This window comes from Oryctolagus cuniculus, chromosome 2 (assembly GCF_051225735.1).
Source record: "Oryctolagus cuniculus isolate XC-2025 breed Fujian yellow rabbit chromosome 2, ASM5122573v1, whole genome shotgun sequence".
Lineage (NCBI taxonomy): Eukaryota > Metazoa > Chordata > Mammalia > Lagomorpha > Leporidae > Oryctolagus > Oryctolagus cuniculus.
Window position 1 is genome coordinate 136,627,930 of NC_142868.1, and position 20,634 is coordinate 136,648,563.

The 20,634-nt window shown below is 41.0% G+C and overlaps 1 protein-coding gene across 30 annotated transcripts in view; it reads right to left on the reverse strand.

Annotated features, from left to right (window-relative positions):
* ZNF638 (zinc finger protein 638) overlaps positions 1–20,634 on the reverse strand; it is a 166,219-nt gene that overhangs the window by 59,576 nt on the left and 86,009 nt on the right. For 24 of the 30 annotated variants that reach the window (XR_016230291.1, XR_016230293.1, XR_016230292.1 and 21 more), the window contains 5 exons: positions 15,587–15,625; positions 14,153–14,451; positions 11,414–11,688; positions 8,447–8,593; positions 6,359–6,484 (listed from right to left, as the gene is read on the reverse strand). Coding sequence is in view for 27 of the 30 variants with exons in the window: in XM_051842786.3 (XP_051698746.3) it covers positions 6,359–6,484; positions 8,447–8,593; positions 11,414–11,688; positions 14,153–14,451; positions 15,587–15,625 (886 nt within the window). In the remaining 3 variants the exon portion in view is untranslated. The remainder of the gene's footprint in view (positions 1–6,358; positions 6,485–8,446; positions 8,594–11,413; positions 11,689–14,152; positions 14,452–15,586; positions 15,626–20,634) is intronic. The other 6 variants (XM_051842784.3, XM_089327573.1, XM_070068952.2 and 3 more) reach the window with 1 other exon arrangement.

Here is a 20,634-nt window from a genome sequence, read left to right on the forward strand (position 1 = left end):
CAGTTTTACATGCCCATCATTTACCACTCATCTATATTTTTCTTAACATTAACTACTTTTCAATAAGAAGACTTATTACAGCACTGTGACGTTTCAAATGTCTAACTGCTATCACCCTGGTGTAATTTACCAGAGTAGATTATTGTGATATTATGCTAACTACAAAACCCTCATAAAGATCTCTCTGCTTCTGCCCTTGACTTTCCACCAACCCACACTCTCATGACAACATGAAACTAGATTTAAAAGGCCATTCCTAGACTCAAAAATTTTCATTACACTCAGAAAAAGTCAGTAGTTTCTCTTTATCCACAGGGCATACATACCAATATCACTAGTGGTGATCTGAAACACAGATAGTACCAAACCCCATACATTCTGGTTTTTTTTTTTTCCTATACCATATCTGTGACAAAGCATATCTAAGACTAAAAACATCAGAAGATGTTCAACTTGTTTTCATTCTGAAAGACACCTTCAATTTTAAAAGAACTTGAAATTACTTATTTCCTCCCTGTAAGCTAAAATCCTGGCCCTTATTCTTTGGTTATATTCCAATTTTTGATGATATTCTTTAGATCAAAATGATGATCTTGTGGGCCAGTGGTGTGGCACAGCAGGTAATGCTGCCATCTGCAGTGCCAGCGTCACATACAGGCACTGGTTTGAGTCTCAACTCAACTCCACTTCCGATCCAGCAATAGTCTGGGAAAGCAGAAGACGACAGTCCAAGTCCTTGGGACCCTGCACCCACGTGAGAGACCCGTAAGAAGCTCCTGGCTACTGGCTTCGGATTGGCTCAGCTCTGGCTGCTGCGGCCAACTGGAGAATGAACCAGTGGATGGAAGATCTCTCCCTCTCTCTTCTCTCTCTCCTACTCTGCCTCTGCCCCCTGCTTTTCAAATAAATAACTAGGCCGGCGCCGCGGCTCACTTGGCTAATCCTCTGCCTGTGGCACTGGCACCCCAGGTTCTAGACCCGGTTTGGGTGTCGGATTCTGTCTCAGTTGCTCCTTTTCCAGTCCAGCTCTCTGCTGTGGCCGGGGAAGGCAGTGGAGGATGGCCCAATTGCTTAGGCCCTGTACCTGCATGGGAGACCAGGAGGAGACACCTGGCTCCTGGCTTCAGATCAGCGCAGCGCACTGGCCGCAGCGCGCTGGCCGCAGCACGCCGGCTGTAGCAGCCATTTGGGGAGTAAACCAACAGAGGAAAGACCTTTCTCTCTGTCTCTCTCACTAACTCTGCCTGTCAAAAAATAAATAAATAAATGTCTTTGCAACTGATGCCATTTTATGATTATTAAGATTTTATTCTGTAAATAGTTTCATGGGTTGTTACCAAACACTTTATATTACAACTTCTCCATTTCTTTTTTTCTTTTTTTTTAAATGTATTTATTTATCTGAAAAGCAGAGCTACTGAAAGAGATCTTCCATCTGCTGGTTCACTCCCCAAATGGCTGCACAGCTTGAATTGGGCTGGTCTGAAACCAGGAGCTTCTTCTGGGTCTCCTATGTGGGTGGCAGAGGCCCAAGCACCTGGGCCATCCTCTGCTGCTTTCCCAGGCATATAAGCAGGGAGCTGGAGTGGAAGGCAGAGGCTTTACCACCACAATGCTGGCCTCTTCGTTTCTGAAGTTCTTCATTTTATGCCAACATTTTGGTAAAGATATATAATTCCTGTCCGTGCACATCTGAAAACACTGTCCTAAGATACATTAGTATTTCACTTGAAATGGATGTACTAAATTACAGTGAGTCACAATCTTTTTCCATGCAACCCTGAAAATTTATTGTTCTGCTATCCAGTATTAGACTATTTCTTTGTGTAATTATACTATTTCTGTCTGGATCACTTTTAAATTGTCTCTCTGTAACAAGGGAACTTTAAATCTTCAAAAGTATTTAAGTGATATGCTCTTTGTGGAGTTCTAGTTACATACAGACTGGATGTGCCTAGCATTTCATAATTTTTGTCTCTTTAACCTTCACTAACAGACTGTAAGGACCTACTGCATCTTCTGCAAATACTATGTCAGATGCTTCTTAAGTTTCTGAATTAAAATGAAGTTAATTTCATCTGAATACTGACTACATCTTTGGTTTTATTTTCTTGTTAACTCATTGGATTTTCTATAATACTAAATTTTTTACAGCCTCCCAGAACTATTTTTCATTGCCTTTCAAACTATATGGATTTTACCTGAGTTGCTCTGGTAGAAAAAAGTTAATGTCTTTCACTTACTATGGTAATGAGCCCAAAAGACTCTACATACCTCTTTTTCTTTTTTAAAGGTTCATTTATTTATTTGAAAGGGAGAGATATAGTGAGAGAAGGAGAGACACAGAGACAGATCTTCTGTCTGCTGGTTCATTTCCCAAATTGCTGATATAGTCGAGGCTGGGCCGGGCCAAAGCCAGGAGCTTCTTCAGGGTCTCCCCAGTAGGTGCAGGAGCCCAAGTATCTGAGCCATCTTCCACTGCTTTCCCAAGTGCATTAGCAGATAGCTAGATCAGACATAGACCAGCCAGGACTGAACTGGCAGCAAATAGAATGCCAGCACTGCAGGCAAGGGCTTAACCTTCTACCCCATGATGCCTGTCCCATCTACATACTTCTAATATGAAGAAGGTATAATCAGAATTCTTACCGGAGTTCCCTCCCATAAATCCCTGGGCAACTTGCCCTTTCACAGCACAAGAGTCCTAAGTTAGCCTTCCAAGTCTCATTCAACTCAGCATAACTCAAACCATACTTAAAGAATATCAATGTTTCTTAGACGCAGATGGCATATTTTATGAAAAATCTTGATAGTAAATATGGTTTGTGCTCTTGGACTTCTGTTGTTACCTTACCAGCCTCATCAGAAAGTCATCCAAAAGAATCCTGATCTGTTTAACACAGTCTAATTCCTTAAATGTCTCCTGAATCTATTTTCCAGATTAAACGTCTTAGAACTTAAGACTGGCCTTCTCATTTCTCTAAATGTAACAATCAGCTAGGTCTCACTTGCCAGTCACTTGTATATGCTACTTTTCCTTCCTATTTTCAAGGCTACTAGACCACCCAAAAACATTTCCATCATCACAACAGATGATTTATCTGACTGGAATTCAGTACTCTTGTCTCTTCTCCACTTTAATCCATCTGCTAGGCTTTCTCTGCATTCAGTCTCATTTGCTGGACTAACTCATTCTCTTGGCCACTTACAGAACACTCTTTTTAATCAATACATTCTAAGTGTCACATCCCTTGTTTAAAAATCTTGAGTAAAATTTACTTGTGTATAAGCTGAAGTTCTTACACTACACATCCAATTCTTGATTCTCCTTAACCTCCTCTGCAACAAGATAACCATGTGTGATTGTTCTGGTAAATCAAATAGAACAAATGTTGCTAGGAAATTCAGTCACTCAAACTCCATTTGTTCATGAATTTTATTCATTTTTTTTCCTGTTTAGAAGATAGAAATGATGCCAGGAGATATAGTCATCATCTTACAACTGAGGATGAGAGCCACATGCTAGATTGTGGAGCAGAAAGACAGGTTGGGGTCCTCAAAGTATTACAGAGCTGACATCAGCCCTGGACAACACATCTGAACATTTCCTGTTACTATGCAAACATACTTCCTACATGTTTAATAAATCACCAGTGAAGTTTTCCACTAGTTGAAACAAAAGACCCTTTTTCTTATAGCATATAAATATTTTATCTGTGTGTATATACATGTATATATAAAAAATAAACTAAATTCCCCTCCCCAATGTAGAACTTCAAGGGAAAAAATATAAAACTTGCTAAAGGACATGAAATGAAACCTAAATAAATGGAGAGATAACTAAGTTTTTGGATAGAAAAACTTATTACTGGAAAAACATCAATATACATTCAATATTATATCAGTTAAATCCCAGTGAGATTTCTTTAGAAACCTAAACTGGGGCTGCTGCTGTGGCATAGCAGGTTAAGCCACTGCCTGCATTGCTGGCATCCCACATGGGTGCCGCTTCGAGTTCCGGCTGCTCCACTTCTAATCCAGCTCTCTGCTATGGCCTGGAAAAGCAGTAGAAGACGGTCCAAGTCCTTGGGCCCCTAAACCCATGTGAGAGACCTGGAGGAAGCTCCTGGCTTCGGATTGGCACAGGTCAATGGGGAGTGAACCAGCAGATGGAAGACCCCTCTCTATCTCTGCCTCTCCTTCTCTCTCTCTGTAACTCTGCCTTTCAAATAAATAGATAAATCTTAAAAAAAAAAAAAAAAAAAAACCTGAATTGTTTCTGAAACCACTATGCCTGAATAAATGCTCAAGATTCCACAAAAAATTTAAGAGCAAAGAAAAATAACTACCAGGAATATGAAAATATTAAAAGATTATTAATTAAAATCACACAGTACCATAAAAATAATCAGACTGATTCAACAGAATAGTCTGAAACAATCTAGATATACAGGGTAATTCATATATAAAAAGGTTTTTTTTCCCCCAGTCAACACAGATTAATCATAAATGGTGTTGTGCTAATTTGCTATCCATTTTAGAAACAGGTATAGATTCCTAATCACACATTACAAAAAGCAGATTAAGAAAATAATGGAAGCATTTCTTTTTGACATTAGTAGAGAGAAGGCCATCTAAAACAAGCCACAAGGAAAAAAGCAAAGCCACTGAAGAACACACCAATAAAACTGTAGACAGGGAAATTACAAAATTTATATATGTGTATATATAAGCAAAAAACTGCATAAAATGCAAATTAAAACTAGATACTATTTTTAAAATACTGGATTTTTATAATTAAAGAAATTAAGATACTGATAATACAGAAACATTTGTACTCTCAAAAATTAACAGTGTAAACTATCGCAGCAACTGAAGGGACAATCTGATATGATCTATTACTACCCTATAACCTGACAATTTCATTGATAGGCATCAACTTAAAAATGCAAAAGGATGGCCTGTGAGAAGCATACACCAAATTACAAAAAAACTTGTGTATAATAATGAAAAACTAGAATTATCCTTAAAATCAATCAATAAAGAACTGGTAAAATAACTGGTATAGTCATTAAAAGTAACACTACAGAGAAGTTAAAAGCAATGAAGAAAACTAACATGATCAGACTGAAAAATCAAATTGAAAAATGTATGCAACAGAATCTCAAAGCAGGCATTCTGTAGCAAATAAAAAATTAAAAATTAAACCTACTGGATATTTTACAGTAATTCTGTAGATATTATTTTTGGACATATAAACAAAATAGAAAATAATCTACAAAGACCAAACTAACATTGATACTTCTAAGGTTAAAGCAAAAGAGGTTTTTCTCAGTATATTCTCTAAGTTCAAAATAGACGAAACTATGGAATTAGAAACCAAGTTGTATAGCAATTAAGACTCTAGGCTTAGGGGCCAGTATTGTGGCATAGTGAATGAAGCGGCTGCCTGTGATGCTAGCGTTCCATATGGGTGCCAGTTCGAAACCCAAGAGCTGGCTGCTCCACTTCCAATCCAGCCCCTGACTAACATGCCTGGGAAAGCAGCAGAGGATGGCCCAGGGGACTTGAGCCCCTGCACCTAAGTGGGAGACCTGGAAGAAGCTCCTGGCTCCCAGCTTTGGCCTGGGCCAACCCCAGCCATTGCAGCCATTTGAGGAGTGAACCAGTGGATGGAAGATCTCTCTTTCTCTCTGTCTCTTCCTCTTTCTGTGTAACTCTTTCAGGTGGATAAATAAATCTTAAAACACACACACACACTCTCTCTCTGGGTTTGAATGTCAGCATCCCATATCCAAGTACCTAGAAAGACAGGTGACAGATACAGCTTAAGTACCCAGATCTCTGCCATCCTTGTAAGAGACCCAGACTGGGTTCCTGGCTCCTGCTCTCGGTCTGGCTCAGCCTCAGCTTTCCAGGCCTTTGGGGAGTTAACTAGCATAGATACAGCATACATATAGCATATATACCTGTCTGTCTCTGAAATAAAATTAATCAAGCTAAAGGCTACCTGTAGAAAGAATGAAGGGTTTTGAGGATTGGAAAGGAGTAGTTCAGAGGCTTCCAAGATGCTGGCAGATGTACTATTTTATTCACTTTAGGTAGCAGTTTCACAGACATTTACTAATTTTGTTTTACATCTGATATCTTCCACCACTCTGTTGTCATTTAATATTGTTTACAGTACTATACATATGTATATATTCAGAAGCTTTATATTTCAGTATATTTAAATTTGCAAACATGTTATCTGTTCAGCTAAAATGTTTATTTTACTTTTTTTGCACACATGTCATACCTTAAAAAAAATTCAGCTCATCAACAATGATAAACTATGTAGGACCTAACTTCAGTTTACCTGTACTTTTTTCTTCCCTGCTGGAATACGTATTTTCACATCTTTTCCTTTTATTAGAAGAGGTGTTGTTTCAATGTACTTCATTACTGCAGTAATGGCCTCTTTAAATTCCATTTCCAAATAAGCCTAAAATGAAATTTATTCCTTTTTTAGTCAGAAATTTACTTTTAAAAGCCTGGGCATCTTATAGAAAACGTGAAACTTTTCTGGGAAGCATTAAACCATGAAACTACTTTCAAGTACTAGTTGATTTTTTCTCTTTGTTTTCGCTAGAGTATTTTGATGTTTTTCACACATGAAATAGATATCTAACCTTACAGAATTTCTAGGCCACTACCAACAAACAGCATGGCAGGCTCATTGAATAGAATGAAACAGGAAGGCATGGCTCACTGAACAGGAGTGAAAGCAGGATTTGACCTAGTTTAAAATCTGACATTTTTAAGGATTTTTGCAACAAAGATGACACTAGCAGTACATTGCTGTCTTAACTCATATAACTTTATGTTCTGTTTAGTCTAAGAAAGGTTGTTCACAGTTTATGTATTACATGAATATAACCCACATGAAAATAGTTCTTACATAAAAATATTATTTATTTATGTTACTAGTGTCCTAAAGCAATTATTAGTGAACTATGGCATACCACCTATTTTTTTAAAACAGTTTTCTGGGAGGCCTGGTGTTGTGGCATAGTGGATAAAGCCCGCTGCCTGTGATGCTGGAATCTCATATGGGCACTTGTTCAAGTCTCGGGTGCTCCATTTCCAATATAGCTCCTTGCTAATGACCAGGAAAAAGCAGCAGAGGATGTTCCAAGTATTTGGGCTCCTGTCACCCACTTGTGACACCAAGGTGAAGCTCAAGGCTCTCATTTCGACCTGGTCCAGGGATGGCCTTTCCAGCCATCTGGTGAGTAAATCAGTGAATGAAACATCTCACTCATCCCTAACTTTGAGTACAAAATGAATAAATAAATCTTTTTTTTTTTTTTTTTTTTTTGACAGGCAGAGTGGACAGTGAGAGAGAGAGACAGAGAGAAAGGTCTTCCTTTGCCGTTGGTTCACCCTCCAATGGCCGCCGCGGCCGGCGCGTTGCGGCCGGCGCACCGCGCTGATCCGATGGCAGGAGCCAGGAGCCAGGTGCTTTTCCTGGTCTCCCATGGGGTGCAGGGCCCAAGCACCTGGGCCATCCTCCACTGCACTCCCTGGCCACAGCAGAGAGCTGGCCTGGAAGAGGGGCAACCGGGACAGAATCCGGCGCCCCAACCGGGACTAGAACCCGGTGTGCCGGTGCCGCTAGGTGGAGGATTAGCCTAGTGAGCCGCGGCGCTGGCCCCAAGAAACTATTTTTTTTAAAGATTTATTTATTGGCCGGCGCCGCGGCTCACTAGGCTAATCCTCCGCCTAGCGGCGCCGGCACACCGGGTTCTAGTCCCGGTTGCCCCTCTTCCAGGCCAGCTCTCTGCTGTGGCCTGGGAGTGCAGTGGAGGATGGCCCAAGTCCTTGGGCCCTGCACCCCATGGGAGACCAGGAGAAGCACCTGGCTCCTGCCTTCGGATCAGCGCGGTGCGCCGGCCGCAGCGCACCAGCCGTGGCGGCCATTGGAGGGTGAACCAATGGCAAAGGAAGACCTTTCTCTCTGTCTCTCTCTCACTATCCACTCTGCCTGGCCAAAAAAAAAAAAAAAAAAAAAAACTTTTTTGGAAGATATCCATGCTCACTCACGTATTATATACAGCTGCTTTTGTATCACAATGCCAAAGTAGTTGTGATCCTTTGGCCAGACAATAAAATCACAGATACTTATCATCTGGCCCTTTATAAAAATATTGTGCCAACCCTTATTATAAAGGATATAGAACAGTATTTGGGAGTTCATTCATATTCCAATATTTACTTAACTAATGAACAATTATATATATATGGGATCTTTAAAAGGTTCATGGAAAATGTGCATTATCTTTTTATTCCATTTTCCACAAACACTTTGTAGTACTCTCCTGTGTAATACAAGCAGCTAAAAGACACAACAATAATTTATAGAACTATTAACTTTTGAGTTCTTTGAACAGACTAAATGACTCACCTCCTTTCTATATGGAACAACCAGAACATCATTAACTTTTCCAAATGGTTGAAATACTTTTCTAATATCTTCTTCAGTACAGCCATCTTCTGGTAACTCAGATATAAGAAGAACTGAGCCACAATGCAAAGACTGCTCTTTCCGAAGCTATTTTTTGAAATAAAAAAAAATTAAGCATAAATAAACCATGAAGTACAGTAATAATTCCTTATATAGTTTTTCTTCTACCACTAATCTCGTTTCTTTAAAGAATTTTTTCTAAATAGTTTTAACAAAATTTTTAAAAAACATGTTTTTAAAGATTTATTTATTTGAAAGTCAGAGTTACACGGAGAGAGCGAAAAAGAGGTCTTCTATCTGCTGGTTCACTCCCCAATTGGCTGCAACAGCCAAAGCTGCACCAATCCAGAGCCAGGAGCTTCTTTGGGGACTTCCATGTAGGTGCAGGAGCCCAAGGACTTGAGCCATCCTCTACTACTTTCCTAGGCCATATAGAGAGCTGGATCAGAAGTGGAGCAGCCAGGTCTCGAACCAGCACACATATGGCATGCTGGCACTGCAGGTGGCAGCTTTACCTTCTATGCCACAGTGCTGGCCCCTAAAAAATTTTAAATGTGGGGCCGGTGCTGTGGCTTAGTAGGTAAAGCTGCCACCTGCAGTGCTGGGTTGGAGTCCCAGCAGCTCAATTTCCAATCAAGCTCTCTGTTATGGACTGGGAAAGCAGTAGAAGATGTTCCAAGTGCTTGTGGCCCCCTGCACCCACATAGGAGACTCGGAAGAAGCTCCTGGCTCCAGGCTTGGATCATCTCAGCTTCACCCAACGCGGCCATTTGGGGAGAGAACCAGCATCTGGAAGACCCCTCTCTCTCTCTGCCTCTGCCTTTCAAATAAATCAATCAATCTTTTTAAAAAAATTTGTAATGCTAAAGACAAAATGTTTTCTATTTTAAAACCCAACAGAGGGGGCCGACGCCATGGTGCTGTAGGTTAACCCTCTGCCTGTGGGCCAGCATCCCATATGGGCGCTGGTTCTATTCCTGGCTGCTCCTCTTCCAATCCAGTTCTCTGCTATGGCCTGGTGAAGCAGTAGAAGATGGCCCAAGTCCTTGGGCCCATGCACCCGCATGGGAGACCCGAAGAAGCTCCTGGCTCCTAACTTCGGATCAGCGCAGTTCCGGCCACTGTAGCCATTTGGGGAGTGAACGAGCGGTTGGAAGACCTCTCTCTGTCTCTCCCTCTCAGTAACTCTACCTCTCAAATAAATAAATAAAATCTTTAAAAGAAAAAAAAAAAAACACTAAACATCTGATAACCAGCTCCATCAGCAATAACTCTAAAGAGTAATTTAATTAACAAATACAGAATATCCAGTATTATAACTTGCAAATTAAGTAGAAATACACCAATAAACCAGAAAAAACTATTCTATACTGTCCAAAAAAAGTTCTATTTCCCATAAAAACTCTACTTACATAAAAAGTTTACAACAGATTGAAAGTGGTCAACTCCCAAGAAAGTCTGCTGCTGGCAATTAGATTTGTTTCACCAGACAGCAAAATTGACCACAATGATCTACTCTTAAAATTAGCTAACACCACCCAACTTTTAAAATGCTCTAATACATCAAATGCTAAGCCTATGGCATTACTAAATTACAAGACTGAATTATTGGACTCTGTGTTTTGTTTTGTTTTGTTTTGACAGGCAGAGTTAGAGAGAGAGACAGAGAGAAAGGTCTTCCTTCTGTTGGTTCACCCCCTAAATGGCTGCCACAGCCGGCACACTGCGCCGATCTGAAGCCAGGAGCCAGGTGCCTCCTCCTGGTCTCCCATGCGGGTGCAGGGCCCAAGCACCTGGGCCATCCTCCACTGCCCTTCCGGGCCACAGCAGAGAGCTGGGCCAGAAGAGGAGCAACCGGGACAGAATCCGGCACCCCAACCAGGACCAGAACCTGGGGTGCTGGCACCACACGCAGAGGATTAGCCAAGTGAGCCACAGCGCCGGCCAGACTCTGTGTTCTTAAGAGAAACAAATAAAATTCCCATCAATGTAATTTACCAACTTGTGATTTCAAATATATCACAAAAATGGAATAAAAAATTCATAGAATTTTGTTATTTATCATTAAACTAATGTATGGGGAAATGAAATCACTGTGTCAGAGACACCTGTACTCCCATGATTACGCAACACTATTCACAATAGCCCAGGGATGTAAACAACCAACATGTCCATCAACATGTGAACAGATAAAGAAAACGTGATGTGGACTTCTGGTGCAGTCATTCAGATGCCTCTTGGTACACCATACCAGCATCTCACATTGGAGTGCCTGGTTCATGTCCAGCTCTCTGGCTTCCACTCCAGCTATCTGCTAGACACACCCTGGGCGGCAGCAGATAATGTCTAAAGTACTTGAGTCCCTGTCACCCACATGAAAGACCTGGACTGAGTCTTAGAAGAAAGATTTTTAAAGCTTTCACATAATAAAACATAAAATGGTTGAGGAGACAGGTATGTTTTCTCCTCCTTGAGCATTACACAGTGTACATATTTATAGAAGCACCAGCTCTCTGCTGTGCCCAGGAGTGCAGTGGAGGATGGCCCAAGTGCTTGGGCCCCGTACCCGCATGAGAGACCAGGAGAAGCACCTGGCTCCTGGCTTCGGATCAGCGTGGTGCACTGGCCGCAGTGCGCAGGCCGCAGCGGCCACTGGAGGGTGAACAAACGGCAAAGGGAGACTTTTCTGTCTCTGTCCACTATGCCTGTCCAAAAAAAAATTAATTAAAAAAATTTTTAAAAATTAAAAAAACATTTATAGAAGCATCATATGGTACCCTATGAAAATGTACAACTTTTTATGTTAGTGAAAACTAAAATTTAAAAAAAAAATGAAAAAAACATATACCATGCAAAACACTACAAGAAAAAATGTACATATACTTGTAGTAACAAAGAAATACTGACCTTACGCTGGAGAGAAACAGCTTTATCAGGCACCTGCTTACATTCTGCTGAGGTGTCATCTTCTAGATTCTTTAATTTACGAGCTGAATGTCCTCCTGAATTGGGATCACTCTTTGCAGAGCTTGTAGCTTTAATTAATGGCTTTGTTGCACTGCCAATTTTAGGTTTCTGTGCTGGTGAGTGTCCTTTATCAACTGCTTCAAGATGCTTCTGTTTATTAAATTCTGTCCCATGCCCAGATCGTTGTACTACATCTTCTAAAGCTTTTTTTCTATCTATTAAAAAGGACATCAACATGATTTCAATTGAAAAGAACTTAAAGAACCATTTCGTTACATAGTGAAAGAAACATTATTTATCACATACAGCCATTCTCAAGATAAATAGTGAGCAAATACACAGAAAAAATTATTTTTTAAAGATTTATTAATTTATCTTAAAAGAATTACAGAGAGAAAGGGAGAGGGAGAGACAGATTTTCTACCCACTGGCTCACTCCCCAGTTGGCCACAACAGCCAGCACTAGGCCAGGCCGAAGCCAGGAGCTAGGAGCTTCATGTGAATCTCTCATGTGGGTGGCAGAGGCCCAAACACTTGGGCAATCCTCTGCTGCTATTCCAAGACTATTAGCAGGGAGCTATATCAGAAGCAGAGCAGCTGGGACACAAACCGCCACATGGGATGCCAGCATCGCAGGCAGCAGCTTCACCTGGCAAGCCACAACGCTGGACCCCCCCAAAAGATAGTTAAGTCTTTAATTGTTCAAAAAGCTTTTATAAGAAGCTCCTTTATTCAGTGGTCCTCACACAATTTCAGAATTCCTTTATACTCCCACTGAAAACTCCAAGGTATTTTGTGTTATTGTCATTTAATGTGTATTCATTTAAGTGTATGTCATCTAAGTGTATTCATATTTAACATGTTAAAAATAAAACAGAATATTAATTCAGTGAATACTATCTGTTAATATAAAGAACACTTATTTTAAAAAAAAGTGTAATTCTCAAAACAGAAATAATGAGATTAGTAGCATCACTGTGCATTTTTGCAAACACTTTAATGCTGGATTTAAAAGATACCTTTAAATTATATCTACTTCTGTAGTGAATCTGTTGATAGTGTTTTGGTTCAATGTATACAAAGAAAATCTATCCTCACATAAGAGACGAAACTGAAAAAACAAAGATTTTATAAAACTCTGAAAAGAACATGAGGTTCCAAGAGTCCTTGGACCACACACTGAGAATGGCTGCTTTATCCATTCAGAAATATTTCCAGGGGCAGGTATTTATTTAGCCCAGCCACTTAGAATACCCATATCCCACCATGAAATACAACGAAGTACCAGGGTTCCATGCCTTGCTCCAGCTCCTGAATCCAGCTTCCTGCTTAATACAGACCCTGGATAGCAGCAGTAACAGCTCAAGTAACTGGGTTCCTGTTCCTGACGTAAGAGATCTGGATTTAGTGGCACTCAGCTTCAGCCCCAATGATTGAGGGCATTTGAGGAGTAAAAAAGCAAATGGGAGCTCTGTCTCTCTCTGAAGTAAATTTTAAAAGTAATAATAAATTTAAAAGTATTCCCAATTGCAGCCAATCTATTGGTATACTGAATATAGTAAAAGACCTACTCAAAGTACTTCCTAAACATTTACAGTAATTTCTCATTATAGAAGGCTATTTTGGAAAGGTCATTAAACTGGTATTAAGACATAAGGTAGGCCAGCGCCGCAGCTCACTAGGCTAATCCTCCGCCTTGCGGCACCAGCACACCGGGTTCTAGTCCCAGTCGGGGCGCCGGATTCTGTCCCGGTTGCCCCTCTTCCAGGCCAGCTCTCTGCTGTGGCCCGGGAGTGCAGTGGAGAATGGCCCAAGTGCTTGGGCCCTGCACCCCATGGGAGACCAGGATAAGTACCTGGCTCCTGCCATCGGATCAGCGCGGTGTGCTGGCCGCAGCATGCAGGCCGCGGTGGCCATTGGAGGGTGAACCAGCGGCAAAGGAAGACCTTTCTCTCTGTCTCTCTCTCTCACTGTCCACTCTGCCTGTCAAAAAAAAAAAAAAAAAAAAAAGACATAAGGTAGGGGCCAGTGCTGTGGCGCTGTGGCATAGTGGGTAAAGCTGCTGCCTGCAGTGCCGGCATCCCAAATGGGCACCAGTTCGAGTCCTGCCTGCTCCACCTCTGATCCAGCTCTCTATATGGCCTGGGAAAGCAGTAGAGGATGGCCCAAGTCCTTGGGCCCTTGCACCTACATGGAAGACCCCAAAAAAGCTCCTGGCTCTGGATCGGTACAACTCTGGCCATTGCAGCCAACTGGGGAGTGAACCAGTGGATGGAAGACCTCTCTCTCGCTCTCTCTCTGCCTCTTCTTCTCTCTGCATAACTCTTTCAAATAAATAAATTAATTTAAAAAAGGACATAAATTAACAATATGAATAATTTCATGTTAAGTTTTAAATGAATTCATAAAGCTCTATATAAGTAATTCTCAAGAAAAAAATCAGATGTTTTTACATCCTGTTTTTAAATTTGATGTTGGTAAACAGATACACTCTCTCAGACTTCTGCACACAATGTTTCTAGAGGGAATAATGGACTGTATGGGATGTGAATCAGATTTCATGTAGCAATTCTAAAATTTACCATATACAACATTTCATTTCTTAAAATCCAAACATAAAAAAACTGAAAAGGTTTAGTCAAAATAAGTAGATTGATTATTTCACAGCTATTAGAGTACCTGATGATCTCACTGATCTCCGTGACATCCTTTCAGGGCTAACTGATCGATAGCATTTTGGACTACCTCTAAATGGATTTCTAATTCGATATGGTGAACGAGATCTGGATCTTGATCTGTATCTAGAAACGAAACGATGGCAAATTCTTGGACTTCGACTTCTTGGTCTGTATATGTAACGCATTGGGCTTCGAGATCGACGGAACCTGTGACTAGAGCTTGATCTTCTGGATCGCCTGGGGCTGGGTGAATGAGACCGCCTTCTTGGAGTTTCATTTTCTTTTCTATTGCACTCATTTCTACAAAGGAGTAAGAGAAAACAAGCCAAGAGTCAGCAATTTAATGTAAGCTCAAATGATATTAAATGACAACAACACTTCACTAAAAAGAGACTTTTGGCAGTATCAAGCATTAGTAATACTTAAAACAAAAATAAACACCTGTTATGATGTAATTCAGCCTTGTAGGGTAAGGAAGAAAAAATGAGAACAGATGATAAGCCCTCCAATTGCTGTGCTATCTCGTTTACAGAAAAGTATCATCATAAATGTCCTGGGTTTTTCCTGTACCAATATTATAATTAATAGTTTGAAAGAGATATGCAAAGAATTTAGAAAGTGATTTACATAAACATTTTTCAAAAGTTTTTCCCTGAAAGATTGTTATTGCTAAGGTTTGAATGTGTTTTTTTCCCCTGCCAAAGGACTCATGTGTTGGTGATAACAAGAGTTGGTGGGACCTTTAAGAGAAGGGGTCTAGTGGGACATCCTCAGGTCACTAGAGGCTCTGCCTGAGAAGGGAAGGTAGCTCTTGGACAACTCAGAGTTAGTTCTCATGAGAGCGAGTTGTTGTAGAAGAATCCTTCTTTGAATCTGGCTTCCTTCCTTGTTCTCTCTCCCGCCCAGACCCTACCACTGTGATACCATTCCCTGTGAGACCTTCACCAGAGCCAAGCACAGCTGGCACTACACTCTTAAAACTTCCAGAGCTGTGAGCCAAATAAACCTCTTTTCTTTACAAATTACTCAACTTCAGGTACTTTGTTACAGTAACAGAAAAATGAACAAAGCCATCTACAAATATTTCTGTGAATATAAACACAAATTGAGTACAGACCCCTAGAGGCTATAGATCTTAGAAAGACCACTCTCAGCCTTTAAGGCATTTACAATAGAAGATCCCACAAACATAAAATAATCAGAACAAGTATTTTCAGAAAAGATTAAAGAAAACAGAAGTTCAGTGAGGGAAAGTATTGCATTTAAGCTGGAATAAGTGAAGGAAGATTCACAGATTTTTGCATTTGTCTTCTGTTAAAAAGCAAAAATGGTGAAAGTAGGCTTCAATTCAAAAGAATAACTTTTTTAACAAGTAACTGTTTACTCTCAAAAGAAAATCAAGTTTCAATAATAATACTATTTTTTAAAAAATTACCTTCTTGATGGAAGGATTTCAGGATTCCAATCAGGATACCTATTTTGAGAATAAACAATATTAATAAACAGCTAAACTAAAACTATAAGGCTCAAGTAATCTTTACCTTCAATATATTAGGAGAACTATTCAAAACCTTAGTTTACATAGTGATTTATTAAATAGGGTTATTTCAAAAAGTTCATGGAAAAATACAGGTAAAAATAGTATGTGTTTTCCACAAACTTTTTGAAGTGCCTTTGTAGGTTAAAATATGAAATTTTTCTTGGAAATAAAATATTGAGAGTCTAACTCAATAAATAATTAAACTACTATGCTAGTAGGTGTAACAGAGAAACACATTTTAAAGGCCTAAAAATTTAAGTATAATAGGCAATACACACACAAAAAAGTGTTTAAAAGCACAGAAGAGGTACAAGATACAAGTATTGAAAGGGGTTAAAAAGACAGAAGACAGTTCATCCACTAAGCAGAACTCCAGGGGGACATGATTCTTATCATATTTTAGAGTACTTCCATAGGCTACAATATGAGTGGTGCTCCTTAAGTGATACCATGTGGTCTCTGGAAAGATACATCTAAGTGAGAGCAATCAGAAGATAGTTCAAAGACAACACTGCTTTTCAAGTAGCCCTTAAAAAAACCCATCAGCTGGAATGGGTTAGTTTAGATTTCAAGCATGAAAATATATAAAACGAAGGACCAGTGGCAAAATATTGGTATTCTGTTCCAGAAACTGGTCTGCAACAGCACGGAAATGATGAAAAAGAACTGTGAAAGTACTTGGAAAGGCTGTCTCAGGTAAAGACAAAATTATGAACAACCTTAAAATCACATAATGTGGCTTCACACAAGAGAAAGCAATGAGGGATTCACTGACCATTTCTGAAGCAAAGATAACATAAGAATGTTTTCAGAACATTTATAAATGAACATCTGAAACTAGGAAAAGGCGGCTGAGATATTTAGAAAGAAGTCACAGCTATATTCTGAAGAGTGAGACTAACATAGGAGGGAGTTACAGAAAAAAGAGGGTTGAGGACAGAAATCTTATGCACAAGAACATTTAAAACAAAAAAGGAATAATCACAGAAAGAAAAAGGAGGAACAACAGTATCACAGAAGACAGACATCTCCACCTTCAACTTTTCTAAAGGACTTGAGCTAACTAGACATGGTGAACATACTAAATCATTAAATTGCTAGTACTCAAGAATATATTTTCCATAGTAAGATGAAAGCCAGGTAAGGAAATGGAGACAGCACTTTCAACAAGTCATCAATAAAAAGTTAGGTCATAAACTCAGTGAAAGTAAAGTGGTTTTTTGGTGTTGCTCTTTGCCTCAGATGCTGTTAATGAACTAACTCAACAGCAATTCTCAACAGTTTTTCCTTGCCTGCCTCTGTAACAAAAGCTAAAAAAGCTAAATATTTTCTCCCCAGCCTAGCTTCTTTAGAAGACAGCTAGTGGTAGGTTCTAACCAAACAAAGGAGCAAGACCGCTGACAAATTCTGAGAAATCTCCTGTTGCTTTCTTCCTGCTTTGAGAGTAGACAAGTTACCCATGGTATTTTGTGATTATGTGATGATAAACTATGAAGACAGGGCAGGTGTTTAGCCTAGCAGTTAAGATGATGGTTAAAAGCTCGTATCTCATATTGGAGTAGCTGGATTCAGCACCTGGCCCCAGATCCTAACAGCAGCTTATTGCCAATGCAGACCCTGAAAGGCAGTAGATGATGGCTCAAGTATTTGGATCCCTGCCACTATGTGGGAGACCCAGATTGAGTTCCCAGCTCTCAGCCTTGCTCTAGCCCAGCCCTGACCCTTGCAGCCATTTAGGGGATAAATCAGATGGTAGTGTTCACTCAAATTAAAAAGAAAAAATTTAAATTGATAAAAAAATTAGCTTTGAAGCCAGCATTGTGGCACAGTGGTTAAGCTACTGCCTGCAACATTGGGATCCTATATGGGTCCTGGTTCCAATCCAGCTCCCTACTAATGGCCTGGGAAAAGCAGCAAAAGATGGCATAACTGCTTACATAAAATGAGTGCCACTCCCTGCCACTCACATGGGAGACCAGGAAGAAACTCCTGGCTCCTGGCTTTAGCCTGGCCAGCCCTGGCTATTGAGGCCACCTGGGGAGTGAACCAGCAGATGGAAAATCTCCCTCCCTCCTTCCAACTCGTTTAAATAAATAATCTTTTTTAAAAATAAATTAACCTTAATCCAAGGTATTCCTCACTTGTCAATAAATTCCAGTAAGTGGATAATTTTGTTTCCATCCCCTCTAATACTTTTTAAAACTTGCATTACTATTAACTTTTTAAATACTTTTTAAAACTTGTATTACTGTGTTACTCTATTACTATCTAGGAAGATGAACTCCTGCCTCATCTTATAACTCAGTGTTTAAAAGAAAGAACTCATAGCCGGCGCCGCAGCTCACTAGGCTAATCCTCCGCCTTGCAGCACCGGCACACCGGGTTCTAGTCCCGATCGGGGCGCCGGATTCTGTCCCGGTTGCCCCTCTTCTAGGCCAGCTCTCTGCTGTGGCCTGGGAGGACAGTGCTTGGGTCCTGCACCCCATGGGAGACCAGGATAAGTACCTGGCTCCTGCCATCGGCAGCGCAGTGCACCGGCCGTGGCAGCCATTGGAAGGTGAACCAACGGCAAAGGAAGACCTTTCTCTCTCTCTCACTGTCCACTCTGTCAAAAATAAATAAATAAAAATAAAATAAAATAAATAAATAAATAAACTCTGCAGGGGCCAGCGCCGTGGCTCACTTGGTTAATCCTCCAGCATCCCATATGGGCGCCAAGCTCTAGTCCCCGTTGCTCCTCTTCCAGTCCAGCTCTCTGCTGTGGCCCGGGAAGGCAGTGGAGGATGGCCCAATTGCTTGGGCCCCTGCACCCGCATGGGATACCGGGAGAAGCACCTGGCTCCTGGCTTCGGATCAGCATAGCTCTGGCCGTGGTGGCCATTTGGGGGGTGAACCAACAGAAGGAAGACCTTTCTCTCTGTTTCTCTCTCTCAATGTCTAACTCTGTCCAAAAAAAAAAAAAAATAATAATCTGCAGAGGCAGGCACCTGGCTTAGCAGTTAAAGACCCCCGAGATGGGATGATCTCACATAGTGGAGTGCCTGGGTTCAAGTTCTAGCTCAGGTCCTAATTCTAGCTTCCAGCTAACATGCACTCTAAAAGGCAGGAGATGATGGCTCAAGTACTTGGGTCCGTCCCTGTCACCCTTGTGGAAGACCTAGATTAGTTCCTGGCTCTCAGCTTTGCCCTGGCCCAATCCAGGCTGTTGCAGGTATTGGGGGACTCAAACAGCCTATCAGAGCTGTCTCTACTTCTCATACAAATTAAAAAAAAAATTGTTTATTTGAGAGGTTGAGTTACAGAGACAGACAGGGAGAGATAGAAAAGAATTCCATCTGCCGGTTCACTCCAGCTGCAACAGCTGGAGCTGTGCCAATCCAAAGCCAGGAGTTTCTTCTGGGTCTCCCATGCAGGGTGAAGGGGTCCAAGTTCTTGGACTATCTTCCACTGATTTCCTAAGCCATAGAAGAGAGCTGGATCAGAAGAGTAGTGGAAACATGAACTGGCACTACCGGCAGAACCTTAGCCGACTAAGCCACAGTGCTGGCCCCCTCAAATTTTTTTAAAGTTGATGGGAAAACGGAATTACAGATTTATCTATAAATAAATAAATAAATGGGTGGGTGTTTGGCTTAGTGATTAAGACACTGCTTGGAATATTCATATCACGTATCACAGAGCCTGAGTTCAAGCTCCAGCTCTATTCCCAATGCTAACTAGCCTCCTGCTAATCTGCATCCTGAATGAGCAAAGCACATTCTCTTACTCTCTCTCTCTTTCTCAAATAAAAACAAAGACCTTTGGAATCAAACAAAACTGGGCTTAAGCACAGGGGTTATATAAATTAAAGCCCACTTTCCAGTATGTGTAGGTTTCAGCTTTCTGACATGTATAATGCGGGCAATTCAGGGGGGGTCATCAAACGGTCATCAATACATTAAAGATTATTCCTAATTTTCCAGAGCTCTCCAGTTAGGGTTCAGAAGAGAGAAGGAAAGACAGAAAAAGGTCTTCCATCTGTTGGTTCACTCCCCAAATGACCGCAAGGGTTGGAGCTAAGCTAATCCAAAGCCAGGAGTCAGGAGCTTCTTCCAGGCAAGGGGCCTAAGCACTTGCACCATTTTCCACTGCTTTCTCAGGCCATAGCAGAGAGCAGGATCAGAAGTAGAGCAGTGGGGACTTGAACCGGTGCTCTTAATGGATACCAGTGCAGTGGGCAGAGGCTTAGCTTACCATGCCACAGCGCTGGCTCCAATGTCTTAGACTTTCAAAGTTTGTCTGCTAACACAATGCTTTCATCTCATACCTGCTGCCCAGGGCAGAAGATAAAGCATCTATAGTATTTTGCCTAGTCAAAAATTTTGTTTCCAAAGCATGATATTACTAATGGAGGTAGAATAATGGAAATGATTAGGAGCAAGGATCTAGGTAATGGACATTATCTGTGCCTTAATGTGATACAATTCACACATCACTTATGAAGTAAATGTGACAAATACATTTAACTTGAATTTAATGAGGAAAACAAACAGCAAAATACATAATGTGTGACATTCTACAAGATAACTTTCCAAAAAAAAAAAAAAAGGCAACAGGAGTGGGTGTTTAGCCTAGCCATTAAGATGCCCATATCCCATGTTGGAGTCCCTGGGTTCAATACTTGGCTCTGGTTCCTGATTCCAGCTTCCTGTTAATGCAGACCCTGGCAAACAGTGATGATGGCTCAAGTAATTGGATTCCTCCTACCAGTGTGAAAGACCTGGGCTCCACCCCCATCTTCCAGCATCAGTCCTGGCTGCTACAGACATCTTGGAAGTGAACCATTCTCCCTCCCTCCCTCCCTCCCTCCCTCCCTCCCTCCCTCTCTCTCTCTCTCTGTGTGTGTGTGTGTGTGTGTGTGTGTGTGTCTGTGTATAAGCATGTGTGAGTATTTTGTCTCTAGG